General features: G+C 41.2%; 1 protein-coding gene across 4 annotated transcripts in view; it reads left to right on the top strand.

Annotated features, from left to right (window-relative positions):
- The window catches only part of CHCHD7 (coiled-coil-helix-coiled-coil-helix domain containing 7), a 30,825-nt gene that overhangs the window by 289 nt on the left and 17,284 nt on the right, over positions 1 to 13,252 (top strand). For 3 of the 4 annotated variants that reach the window (XM_065753299.1, XM_065753296.1, XM_065753300.1), the window contains exons 2-4: positions 1,827 to 1,900; positions 2,460 to 2,558; positions 3,367 to 3,576. In XM_065753299.1, coding sequence (XP_065609371.1) covers positions 1,847 to 1,900; positions 2,460 to 2,558; positions 3,367 to 3,468 — 255 coding nt within the window. In that variant the 5' untranslated portion in view covers positions 1,827 to 1,846 and the 3' untranslated portion in view covers positions 3,469 to 3,576. Of the gene's footprint in view, positions 1 to 1,826; positions 1,901 to 2,459; positions 2,559 to 3,366; positions 3,577 to 6,315; positions 6,402 to 11,741; positions 12,026 to 13,252 lie in introns of those variants that run through there. The other variant, XM_065753297.1, reaches the window with a different exon arrangement.

Raw genomic sequence — 13,252 nt, 5'->3', positions numbered from 1 at the left:
TGGGGAAATATATCCCGGTGGGCTACGAGCTGACGGAGCCGTAGGGTTGCGCGGTGCCGGTGAGCTGAGGCGTGAGCGAGAGCTGCAGCGCTGGGGGCTGCCGGCGGCGGCTGTGCTGCGAGCCGCAGCCCACACGGAGCAAGGGCCGGCGGTGGGGAGAGCTTCCTGCCCGGCTGCCGCTCCGCTCGGAGGCGGCGTTCCGCCGTGACCCGCCTGCCCTTCCCGGCTGGGAGCGCTTTGGAGTGCGGGAGAGGTGTGCGTGCGGGGAACCTGACCCCGGTGCTTGTGAGGTGGGTACGGTGCGCTTCGCTGCCCCGTGTGGGGCGGGCTCCGGCGGCGTGGTCAGGCTGAATGTGGTGACAGCGGTCTGCTTAGCGAGCGGTGATGTCCCTGTGTCCGTGACTGGCGGCTGCCCTTCCAGAGGAGTGCTAGGCTGCAGTCAGTTTGGCTCCGAACGCTTTCGGATGTGCTTGCTTTGGTAACGCTCACGGTGGGATGATGCTGCTGTTGTACGCGTGTGCGGTTCCGTTTCAGTCCGGTTTGCCATCGAAATCCTCTTGTGCTCCCTAAAAGTTAAACAGTAAAAAGTTACTGTTTGCCTAGCTTGTTGAGTCACCTCAAACCCCGGACAGTTCATGAAGGAAAGCTGAAGGTGTTCCTGATGCTGTTTTCTGAAACAGTGGACACTGCCATGTGGAGTGAAGGGAATTGTTCAAATACGTGGTGAGTGTGGTGTCACAGGGCATAGAAATCTAAGGCATGCTTACCTGGGAGAGCTGCCCTCTTTCCCAAGTGAGAACCTTTATCTAAGATACTGCATGGGCTTCTGACAGTGGTTGGTTGTTTTGGGGGGTTTTTTGGAGTTGCTATCAATTAAGGTGGATTTCCTCTGTATGGTTCTTTCTCTAATGTGAACAGAAACAAACTTAAGCTCAGACTGCAACAATGTCTCTAGGCTAAATAAAATAAGGTTGAGCAAGGATATGTGTATTTCTATTTTTTTCAAAGGTGTTTCTTTCTTGGTCCTGTGTTTCTGCTTGCATTGGCTCAAGTAAGCATTTGATAGAGTTAGTCTGTATTTCTGATAGGAACTGTTCTGTCTGGAACAAATAACTGCATGACTACATCTGTGCCAGAGTGTACAGAGAGCAGCAAGGGAGGTGAGGGTCTGCTGCTCTTCTTGATATCTTCACCTTAGATCTGTGTAGGTTATTGGCACTGAAATGTCTTCAGCTTACAGTTCCTAGAGCCTGTGTCAAACTAGTGAACTGGTGAAAAATGGGATTTGAGCAGTTATGTATCTCCATAAGGAGATCTCATCTTATGATGGAGTAATTTCTTTTCATTAATCAACTGTCTGCCACAGCAGTGCAACAGGAGGCTGGGCACTTCTGTGTGTGTGGGTATGTGTGTGATCTAAGTACACATATCCTGAGGATATGCTAAGGTGTAGGCACAGATCTGTTCTGCCTTATTCACTGAGGTTTCTGAAGTGTATTGGTTTGAAGAAGTCTCCACAAAACTGTTTCTCTCAAATGTTTGTTTTTTCAGTGCGATAGTCTAGTAGAAGAGTGGCTCCATTCAGTGAAGGAACTTAATCTAGAAGCAGGCAGTCTTGCTGATAGGCTAAACTTGCCTGAGCTGTCTCGTTAGTGCTTTGAAATTTCATGAAAGAAGTTTACTTAAAAAAAACTGAAAAAAAGAAGCCAACCCACAAAACCTGTTTGTGTGCACTACTGAAGTCCTTCAATAGATGCTGAAGTTCAAACTTAATACTCTGTCACTATTAAAAGCTGATACTTACCTCGTTTCTTTTCTGTTTCTAGCCAGAGTGCGAGTGTCTAGAATGCCCAAGTATGCACAGCAGCTTAGAGATCATGACAGAAATCCTTGCATAGCGGTAAGATCATCAAATTGGGATTTCTGTTTGTATGGTTCAAAGTCAAATTGCAGAAATAATTCCTTCAGAAATTGCATTGCGGATAGGACTCCTGCATCAGTAGCATGCATTAAATGTTTCTTGGAGCCTGAAAATGGGAAAGGCTGAAACACATGTGGTGTTAAGTATATATAAAATAACAACCTGCAGTTCCTTTTAATGAGAGTAAAACAACTTATTGCTTTGTTGTTCTGTCTGTAAAACCAGGTTCTGAAATCCTACTTAGACAAGCTAGATCAATATTTTTAATACTTCTGTGTTATACCACGGAACCCTGTAAACAAGTATTTTGTTGACTCTCTTACTATTTAAGGAGTACTAATGTTTGTTACAGTCTCAAAATGAAGTAATTGCTTGGGATTACTGATTATCTGTTATGATGGACGTTCCCTTTGGTACAGCTCTTTCATCTGAGAAGCTGCCTCCTATCTTTGTAGATATTCTGGGACTTGTTAGAATTTTTAGACACTGAGTACAGTAACTTCTCTGAGCTCTGAAGCTTGTTTTTTTCCTATTAAAGGAAACAGATGCCTCTAGAAAATGTATGGATGACAACAACTATAAAAAGGATATGTGTACTGATTATTTTTTGAAGTACAAAAACTGCAGAAAATTCTGGGTAAGCAGGTTTCCTCAAGCACCATAGATTTTTTTTTCTAAATTTTACTTCATGTCTTGTCTGAAGTATATTATTTCTGACAGTGCTTTCTGAACTCTTTGAACTTTTGCACTCACTACTTCATATGGTCACATAGAGATACTAGGTTACTAGATACTTAGGATGTGCTGCTGGAGGACGTAAGCAAATACTCATCAAAATACTTCACTGTTTACCTCCTAAATTGAGAGTCAGTGTTCTTGCAGTATATTTCTCTTTAAGTTAGCCAAATATCTTTGTCAGTAAGTTGTCTTAAATGCATGTAAATAAACTGAGGTAAAACAAGCTGATCTGTTTTTGTTGTTTGGCTCGCATCTAAGATAAAACTCAGAAACAATTCATTACTGGGTGATGATGGTACTGTTTTCTGCATTATGGTAGGAAAGAACTGTGAGGAACTGGGCACTTCTGTGCTCGTGGGTACAGGTGATATCCCACGCAGTTCAGCTGTTCTCTATCTTCAGTCCTTATCCCACTGTAATAGTCTTTCAGCTTATGCCTTTAAATACTTGTATAAACCTCCAAAAACTGTTTACAGACGATTGCACAGTGGTCTGTGTCATGGGAATGCTGTAACGTGAGGCTGCAAGGTGAGCTGTCGGATAACTTCTGTTAAATACTGGTACATTTAGCTGTCAGCTAATCAGATCTAGAGTATCTGGCTCCTTGCATATGAGTACTTCTGTTGAAGGATCTTTTTCAGTGGGAGCTCAAGGGGGCAGAGACTTCTGAGAAATGTGTTCTCATGCTTACTTTCTTCTATTTTCAGCATGACATTATGATGCAAAGGAAAAGAAATGGTGTGAAACCGGAGATGCCCTCAGCAGAAGAGAGAAAGAAAATCTTGGAATCAATAGAGAAGCCATACTGACTACAAACTTGCATTGTCTTACTGTTTTCACTGTACAAACGAAGACTTGTCAGCAGCAGGTTGCCCTCATGTAAACTGGACTTCACTGTTGCTGTATCTTGGATTAAAGTAAGATCCTAAGTTTTGAAGTGTGAGCTTTTTAAGGCAGGGCTGGTTCTGTTTGTACTCTACCTCATGGGAGCTTAGCGTCTCACTAGAAGACATGGGTACTAACACAGCTTGTCCAGGCTCTGTGGAAGTAGAAGCTGACATGCTGTGAAGTGCTAAATACTGTGAAAGGCTGGAAACTCCTAAGATTTGCAATTCTAATTTTTCTAGTAGTCCTGTTTTAAGGGCTGAGTAAGTTCAGAAAGGCTAGTAAAAGACTAGCATGTGCAAAATCTCTTGTGTATGGCTATTCTGACTAATACTAAGCTGATCATGTATAGTCCTATCACTGTTTTCACAAATTGTTTTTGGTGTCCCTTCTTTAAATAACACTGTTCATGAGCTAAAATCCCAAATCCAACAAGCTGTCATTAGGCTTACAGCTCTTCAACAGTGGAAACAGAAGGGTGCTATAAATCAGATGCGCAGGCTTTGCTTGGTACAAGGTTAGAGAGGTTGGTGAAGATGGAACTGAACTCTTTTCAGCCGAATAGTACCTTTGGTGGATAGTAAATAGATACTTGGCTGTTGGAGGGCGGTGGGGACTTTGTAGGCATGTAAACATGCACTTGGAGTGACATAGCAGGTTTAACTATAGTACATCTATCTAAGACTCTGGACAGCTGAAGCCCTGGGTTTGGAAGTGCTTACTCATACAAGACTACGGAGCTCAGTTTGAATAGGCTATTCCAGTCTTACTTAAGACTGATTCCTTATCTAAACTGGACAACTACTAAGTGTAATCAGATTGCTGTCTGGGAAACACTTGTTTTCTTTACCTTTAGTATTTTTTGGTGTCCTGGCTTAAAAAAAAAAATCACACCCTGTGGTGAAATGGAAAAACCACTGTCATGAGCTCAAGTTCCATGTGAAAACCTTTAAGACGTACTGCGATTAAGTTGGCAGAACTCTGGCTGACCTCTCGGAGGATGGTGTAAAAGTGTTGTCTCTCTATTTAGACTGTTTTGGAAAGACTTCACAGCTTCCTGTTTTTCCCTCTGTCTGGCTTGTATCATCGCTTTCCACTCAAGGCCTATTTCTATGTAGCAGAATTCTTACGCCGTTTTCACCTTTCCCCTTGCTATTTGACCTGACTGCTAACTAATGGATCTACTTTTCCTCCTGTCTTTCTGGCTGCTTTCCATTTTACCTGAGTTTTGAAGTGGATTGATCATGCCCTTTTTATTAGTGGAAAGAGTGTAACTCTATGCCTCTTGAGTGCGCAGTTCTCTGAGAATAGCTGTCTGGCCTCCAAACAATGTCATAAGTTCTCTTGTGTGTTCCTGGCAAGGGAAGTAGACCTTCTTCAGTAAAGATCATGAGATTCTTTATTTTGGATTATTTTGTCTCTACTTAAAATTCAAACTTTGTTGTTAGTGATTGTGTTTTTGTTTGGAGCTTCCATAGTAGATTCAAAGACTCCGCTGTACCCACCACTTCTGAATTCTTTCAGTACCCTTCTATTTAGCAGTTTTTTTCCAGTTTGGCACAAATACTTCTATTTGATGGTTTGAACATTTTAGTCTGTGTTCCAATTCCAACATTTTTCTAGTAGCTTTGTTCTTTCTCTGCACTAATGATGCAGTTCTGCAATGACTTTCTAATACAGTTCTTCCTGAAGATCCTGTGTTTTCTGTCTGAGTGGAGAATTCCTTGCTTTCATTAGTTAGTCTTTAATGGTGCTGCTTCATCATTGGCCATCCCTCTATTTAATCCTCTTGTCCTGTGAGTTTTGGGTAGCTGGCTGTCTTTTTCCTTGCTTCTATCTCTGGACTTTTCTGGTCTTGCTGTTTTGCTTGTCTAAGGGCACCTTCTCTCCCACTTGGCACAAGTTTGTCATTTGGCACCTTTGCTGCATCTTTGGGCATGGTGTCTTTGCTCCTATGGCTTTAGTTACTATTCTAGTGCTTGCTGTTTTCCCATTGCTGCACTCTGGTTCTGGATTTTGACTTGAACTCACAAAAGAAATCAGATGTGAGTTTCTTGAAGCTGTTTAACTTAGGACCCTGAGTTTTTCTTTCAAATTTGAGTGTAGGGATGGCCATGCTCCTTGTGGGTTTTTTGCATTTCCACTTTTCTCCCTGCTAATGTTTCTTTGGGAAGTTTCTACTCTTTTCCTTCTCTTAAAGGATGGTTGATTATACATAGCAGCTCAGCTTATCTGTTATACTGTGTCTTTATAAAGAACTACGACTTGAAGTCAGAGGAAGAGGTGGTATTCCCTGCTTAACTATTTCACAGTGCAGAAATGTGAGGTTGCAGGGCAAGCTTAATGTACATGTAATGCAAGAATGATTCTCTAGTATTAGACTTTCTGCTCATCAGTGGATACACAAGGTAAGTTCCTTCCATGTTTTATGGCAAACCTGATTTTTTTTATTGATGAAGTGACAGTGATGTAAGCAATGACCTTAAGCATTTCATTCATTTCAAGTCTCAGTCATCTGTTGTGGGTGATGTTGCTTATTCAATTATTTGTATTGCATGTGTCTTACTAAATCTATTTTTAGAGGACATCTGGGAAAACAAGTTGTCCTAATGCCTCTTATTGTAATGTAATAGATAAGTTTTAGTCTTCATGTTTTCCTCCATTCACTTCAGGTTATTCCTAGTTTCACTTCTGAAGCTGAGGAGTAGTAAATGACAATAGCAAAAACATAAGCTGTTATTTACAAAATATTTTTTGGTAAATTTTTGTAGTGTGATTAACTGCTTCAGGTTGTGAGCCAAAGGCAGTGTCCTGTCTTCATATCTGAGAGTTGATGTTTCATACATCAAGCACTGAGGTAAATTGTAGACTGCCAGTCTTAGTGGGCAGAAATAAACTGGGTTGGACTATTTGCTTCACTAAAGCAAGTGCACATTCCTGTGTTAGTGCACAAGAGGTAAAAGACCAGTGTGATTCATTTGGAAAGTAGAAGACTTTTTGTGGGTTTTCTTTGCTAGTTTTAGTGGCTTTTTTGTGATCCAAAACCAAATCTAGATAGTGGTGGTGAGTTTTCATTTTTTTGTTTGACAGCTGGATGGTGCTGTTGCACAACAGAGACTACATGAAAACAACATTGCTAACCACTACTGCCTTTCTAGCTTTTCTTTAGCCTCTTTCCATTCATTTGGGATAAAGGAAGTCTTGATATTATCTCTGTGCTGTATAGAGAAGAGGGAAGATATGAGTCTAGAGTACTGGAGAATAGGATGTTTGTGTGCAGCCTGAGAAGCCTTCAAGTATGGTCCTCCAGAGTATTATTTTTGCACTGTGGTCACTTGCTCAGAGCTGAGCACGGAACCAGCAGTAGCTCTGGGATCTCTGCCAGGCCTAGGTGAACATCCAGATGTCTTTGTTTTACTGCCTCGGGGTTCCCATTATCCTACAGTACAAGGCTGCTGTGATGCCTTCTGCTCCTGTGGTGGGTGTGACTTGGTGTTCCTGTAGGTGTAAGTATTTTAGCTCCAGAGTCCTGAAAACCTTTTTGGGTTCAGTAAGTGAAGCCTTGACAGGGAGAGATTTGCATGTGCTGCAGCTCTGGATGTTCTTGGTCTTTCACGAATAGAACTTTCTGGACCCAAGGGACTGTTGTGTGACTGAGGGTATGCATGGTAGGGAGGCTTGCTACAGCTTCTGCAGAACAGGATGAATTGAATATACAATGTTACTGTGCTTTAAAGCTTTTAGAGACAGCCCTTAACTGACATTGAATGTTTTTTCCTTCTCTAAGTCAGTCTTCCAAAATTAACTGACATTGAATGTTTTTTCCTTCTCTAAGTCAGTCTTCCAAAACAGCCATGGAATTAGTACTAATAGTATGAAACAAGTCCAAAAAAAAAAAAAACCCACCACCAAAACCAGAGTGATATTGATAGTGTTTATTCTTTTGTTGGAATGTTAGACAACTGGAGGAAGTAGTTCTTTAAATATGAAAAGTAATAAATCTGGCTACTGTGGATACTGTTGTTGCTAACTATTGGACAGCAAACTGCTACTTTTATACCCACTAAATGCAATGGACTACTAAGGCTTCAGTATGTTTTTATCTCTATATATATACTTAGACTCATCAGATTTTGAGTAAGTTCTCTCTCCATCCTTCAGGGTTCTATCTTGGTGCCTTCTACATACAAATCCTTTTGTGAGTGACAGCAGTTCTAGCACCATACAGATTCAGTCTTTTAGATCACACAGTTACTTCCCATTTGACACTCAAGATGCTGAACTAAGTGTAGCTAACCTGAAATTCCTTGAAAGTTAGCCTGCCTTCCCTTCAGCATCCCACTGAATGATGTCAGTCTCTTACCTTGCACTGGTGCAGATCCTGCCCTTGGACTCCTATTTTCCCATTGATTTTTCCTCAGGTTCCATATTATTGCATCTCCTGACCTATCTCTTGCTTTCTTGCTTTTCATCAGTTGATTTGCTTTCTAGCTTGTCTTGTAACTTCAGGATCAACATCTGTGTATGTGGTGCCATGTTTGTTGTGGAGGTGTCATTCTACAGCAGGTTCTTCCCTGACTGCTTTCTGCCAGTCTTCTCTTTCACAACTCATTTCTGTTAGCTCTGCCTGGAACATCTTTCCTGCTTCTGTTCCTTACAACACTAGCATCCCCTTTGGCCCCAGAATGCGCTCCCATAGCTCACATCCAGGGTTAAAAAGTGTTCCTCCAGCAGCAGACTCCAAGATGGGATGTCTGTCTATAAGAAATGCTAACTGAATAGCTAGTGAAAACATGTCAGTTTTTTTTCCCCTGGAAGTTCTAGTAGCTCCTTCAGTGCTTTTTGAGTCTGATTTGTTGTGTGGTGGTGCGTTGTTTAATTTGGGCTGTCAGCTCCTTCAGCAGCAGTCTGCTGAATGCTGCATGCAGCTGTGGCATTGCAGAAACTAGTAATACTGAAACTTCTCAGGCTGAGAACCACAACGGATATTTGTCTCTTGGATTCTGAAGTAACATGGTGGCTGACCTAATTATTAACTACTTTTAACAGTTCTGTCTGTGGAAGATGCCTTCTGAAGGGATGTGAGGCTGTTGTCATAGAATCATAGACTGTCCTGAATTGGAAGGGACCCTCAAGGATCATAGGGATCAAACACTTTTTCCTTATACTGTTTGTGGGAGTAATTGCAATTCATTATATATCATTTTACAAAAACAAAGGTTGAAGTGGCTTGAATCTTCCAGAACTAAGATGGGTTCATTTTGGTGGTGGTTTTTAGAGCAAATAAAATCTCTGTCATTGATGTTTGGCATACAGCTTTTGTTTCCTTTTAAAATTAACTTTTAGAATTTTCTTTATTTCTTTATACGCTTTTCCACTTCTGCCAAGTGAACTGGAAGTTTTGCATTAGCTTGCTGCCCCTGAAGGATTATTTGTATCCAAAGTGCCTACTTCAGGGCTGCATGTGTTACGTGGCATTCAGTTTGAGCAGATTCCATCTGAAACCCCAGTCCTAATCTATTTAATTGTATCAGGAGTTGTTCTATAACCTGCTGTGTTTTTTTTTGAAACTCAGATGTATTTGATGAATTAGATTTTGCCCATTGCATGCTCAAGTGCTGCTACCCTTGGTCTACTGCTTTACTTATTTTATGTCAACAAGCAGCTGCACACTGGAAACATTTCCTGACAGTGAAGTGCCTTGGCAGTTCTCAGACTTGAAACAAAAATGAGGATCTCTAATTGCTTGATCTTTGCTACTTTTCAAGCAATTAGTTTCAGTTTCAGGTGTTGCCTCCTCTTATTTCATGTTTCTTGAGTTACCTCAGTGGATACAAGCTATGGCCCACCTCCTGAAGCTTCTATGTAAACAGATGCTTTCAGTTGATGCCAAACTTGCATTTTACCTGGAAAATGTTTTTACCATTGTATAAACATTAACACATAGTTCCCTCTGTTTTTAGCTTTTTTCACTGTACAAAGTCATTTGTTCTCTTTTAGTGAAGAGCCTCTTGTATGTAACACCCTCAGTGGCACAGAAATGTCTTTGACAACCTGTGCTTTGTATCTCAACAGTTAACAATATTAACTTACACCTTTTTCACTGTATTTTCTATTTTTTGATTTCTTGATGGCTTTTAAATTCAGCGTTTGCTTTTGGAGAGTGCTGTTAAATTCCTGTGCTTAAGTACCTTTGAGGATGGTGATGGTGTTCTATTTTTTTTAATGCTTTGTGTGACGCTTTCTTGGCACAATATCTTGCCTCGTGTGCCAGGGAATATTGTTGTCATCCATTGTCCTGTGAAAGAAGATAAATGGCCCTCACTTATTGCAAAACACTGTTCTGTGCATGCTATGGATCATCAATTTAAAGCAGAAAGTAACCAACCAATCAATAACAAAAATGCAGTGCACTATTTATTCTTACTAGAAGTGAAGAATACAAAGCACTTTGATTGCTTTTCAGTACAAGCAGTTAAATGTCACCCAACATTTATATTCAAGAAATAAAACCCCTCCAAGCTGTGTAGTTTGGAACTCTGTGGGCCAGGGTTCAGATTTTTGTTGTATATACTTAAAATTGAACTATTATTTATCAAATGTCATGTTACGTGTAGATAATACTAAACCATGTTATATCATTGAGGTGTAAATTGGAAACGTAATTATGCTTTATAGTTGTTCCAAAATGTAACTCAGTTTCAAAGTAAGAGTCTTTAATGATAAACAAGGACACTTATGCTCAAGATAGAACATTTAATGTCCCTTTTCTGAAAGGAAATAACACTTGTAAGATGATATAAGACTAATAGTAGAAATAGATAGTGTTATCTTAAGCTTGGGAAAGAATTCCTTGCAGTGTGGACTGCTGAGTGGCCCATGGCATTGGAGCTGTGTGTAACTGCTTAAGTGATTGGTGGACAAGGCTGTGTGTGAGAACTTGAGTGGCAGGAAGTATGGTATCTGAAGGTTTTTCTTTTAATCATAGAATTATACAGTTGTTTGAGTTGGAAGGGACCTTTGGAGGTTGTTTGGCTGACTCCCCTGCAATGAACAGGAGCACCTACAGCTACATCAGGTTGCTCAGAGCCCTGTCCAGCCTGATCTTGCATGTCTCCAGGGATGGGGCTTCTGCTACCTCTCTGGGCAACCTGTGCCAGTGGAGTGGAATTCAGCCAAGTTTCTGCCCTGGAGTATTCTGGTAACTCAGTGCTTACTTTGGTGCATGGGAAGTGGTGAAGAGGTGAAGGGGCAGACCTTAATGTAGAGTGTATATTGTGAAATTGCCATATCCCACAGTGTCAGCCTTCAGTGCTTCAGCTCTAAGTTTCCTGGTGGCTGATGGATTCATACAGACTTTATATGCTGTGCTGTAGTTCTCTTCTTGACAGGTAAACAAAAGGTACTCATTTGGTAGACTAAATATGAGGGTTAGCATAGAGTTCTGGGCTGGCTACTCCTGTACAGAACAGAAGATGCACTTTGACTCTTAAATTTAAAATGTGGATTCCTAAGGGCATGTGCGCCTGTTCACTATCGGTAGACAGCTGGAACCTGTGGGTGCCCAATGCTTTGAGTCATTGTTAATGCTGGAAAAGGCATCTAAGATCATCCAGTCCAGTTGTTATCCCACCACTACCACCGTGCCCACTGTGTCCCTCATTGTCACATCTGTGCATCTCTTGAACCATCCTCAGGGATGGTGGCTCCATCAGCTCCCGGGGCAGCTTGTTTCAGTGCCTCACCACTCTTCCTGAGGAGAAGCTGATGTGGGGATGAGAGGGAGGACATTCATTTTTTTTTTTTGTAGGGTGTTAGGCGATGGCTGAATCTGCAGTGATGCCCTTCAGCATCCCTTGATGTTACCTTTCAGTTAGTCACTCTTCATCTACCCATGTGTTAGAAGCAATTTTCAGGTTTCTGCCCTCTACATTTTAATGCTTGAAACCCTGAGAATTGGTTATGTTAATAAGTACCTTTATGCCTCAATTCTTATAGGGTTTCTGTGGGACAAGAGGAGTTCACATATGTATAATGGTGTCGAGCAAAGCTTGGTTTCTAAAATCAGTAACTTGCAACTTAAAATGTTAATGTCTTCATTTATAGTTTTGTTTGCAGTCCTCTATTAGGTATAGATCCAGTATTCACTTGCAGAGAAAGAGTTAGGAGCATGTATTTCCTTGTGATGTATCTGCAGCTCAGTATTCACACTGCTGGGAGGGAGAGATGGAACCTGCTGCTCAGTCAGGGGTTGATGACTCTGACGTAGGTGGCTTGCAGGTGTTCCTCTGTGAGCCTTTAAAATGGCACTCACTGTGTGGCATTGCAAGAGCACCTTCAGCAAACTTTAGGTAAGCTGACCTAATTCAATAAACCACTTTTCGTCAAGTGAGGTGAAGCCAAATCAAGTGCCTTGCCAAGAGATGTATTTTTATTAGCAGAGTACAATTGGTTGCACATTAAGCAACCTGTGTTCAGTGTGTGCTGAGTAGAGCTATGACCCTGGGGCTTCCCAGACAAAAGGGAGTGTTGGGGGGTTGGCTTAAGGCTTCCTGCAGAACTGGACACTAAAATACATTAAAATGCTACCACACTGTCCTTAAATTATCTGATTAATTTTCATTTCTTTTAACAATATTACCCCTCCACTGTATCCTAATAAAGACATCTCAATTGTCATACCTGTAATGGATTTATTGGAAGGCATCATTATTTTTGTAACCTATTTTAATGTATTGATCTAGTCTACTAGCACATCTTTAGGGGCCTCTTCCAACCTTAGTGATTCTACCTCTAATGATCAGCTTTCCCATTAAATGAAGATGTTCACCTCTGCCCCCCCCAGCACAGCTGTGGTACATTTTGATTCAGCAGAGATGTTAACAGGAAACCAAACTAGTGTTTTCTATTCCCAAGAAGGCAGCTTATGTAAGGGGTACTCTTCTTCCTCAGGTACTATAAAAACCAAGCCCTTAAGACACTCACTTGTCTGCATTCAGTGTGTGCATATGATCACGTGCTGGTTTCCTCTCTGTCGAGGCAATCATGTTTTACTTCTCAAGATGAAGCATTTTTTTCCCCCCTTCTTTGAGTCCTGTTTAAACTATTTGGATGTTATTAAGCTTAGTATCATTTATAAGGATAATTCAAGCCAACAGGAGACTGAATGGAAAAATAGACTGGTTTGAGAGTATTTGCAGACTTAAAGGCAGTATATATTGTTTTGGTACTTTATAATTGTTTTATCTTAAAAATCTTCCAGAAGATAGTATTATTGCTGATCTAAAATCAGGCTTCTTTTTAATAAAAAGAAGAAAGCACCTATCTAGCCCAAAGCTACTTCACTTCTTTGACTAGCACTTAGAATTTCCCTTGTCCCTGTGGTATCAGAGCTCCCAAGTCAGTGGATGAAGCTGCCTCAATCGCGGCTGTTGCATGTGGGCAGGGAAGGTGTGGTCTGTGGTCTATTGTTTGTAGCCCTGGAGCATCTGCAGTGCTGCCACTGACTCCTGTGTTTGTAGCTCCAGGCACAAACACTGTGCTTCAGATGAGTTTCAGAATGGAAAGCTGTGCTCTTAGGCAGTGTTTCTTTGCTATGAGTGTTGGGCCCTCTGTGTGTCTCAGGGTGTGCTTGTAGTAGGGAGGTGTGTAGCTGCTTGATATCTACCTCTATCATACTCCTGATGTTTGTACACCTTCATTTAGCAT

Source organism: Cyrtonyx montezumae, unplaced genomic scaffold (genome assembly GCF_038088225.1).
Source record: "Cyrtonyx montezumae isolate F1298 unplaced genomic scaffold, pur_monq_1.0 scaffold_8, whole genome shotgun sequence".
Lineage (NCBI taxonomy): Eukaryota > Metazoa > Chordata > Aves > Galliformes > Odontophoridae > Cyrtonyx > Cyrtonyx montezumae.
Note: the sequence above shows the minus strand (reverse complement) of the source record. Positions and strands in the feature narration are given on the sequence as shown.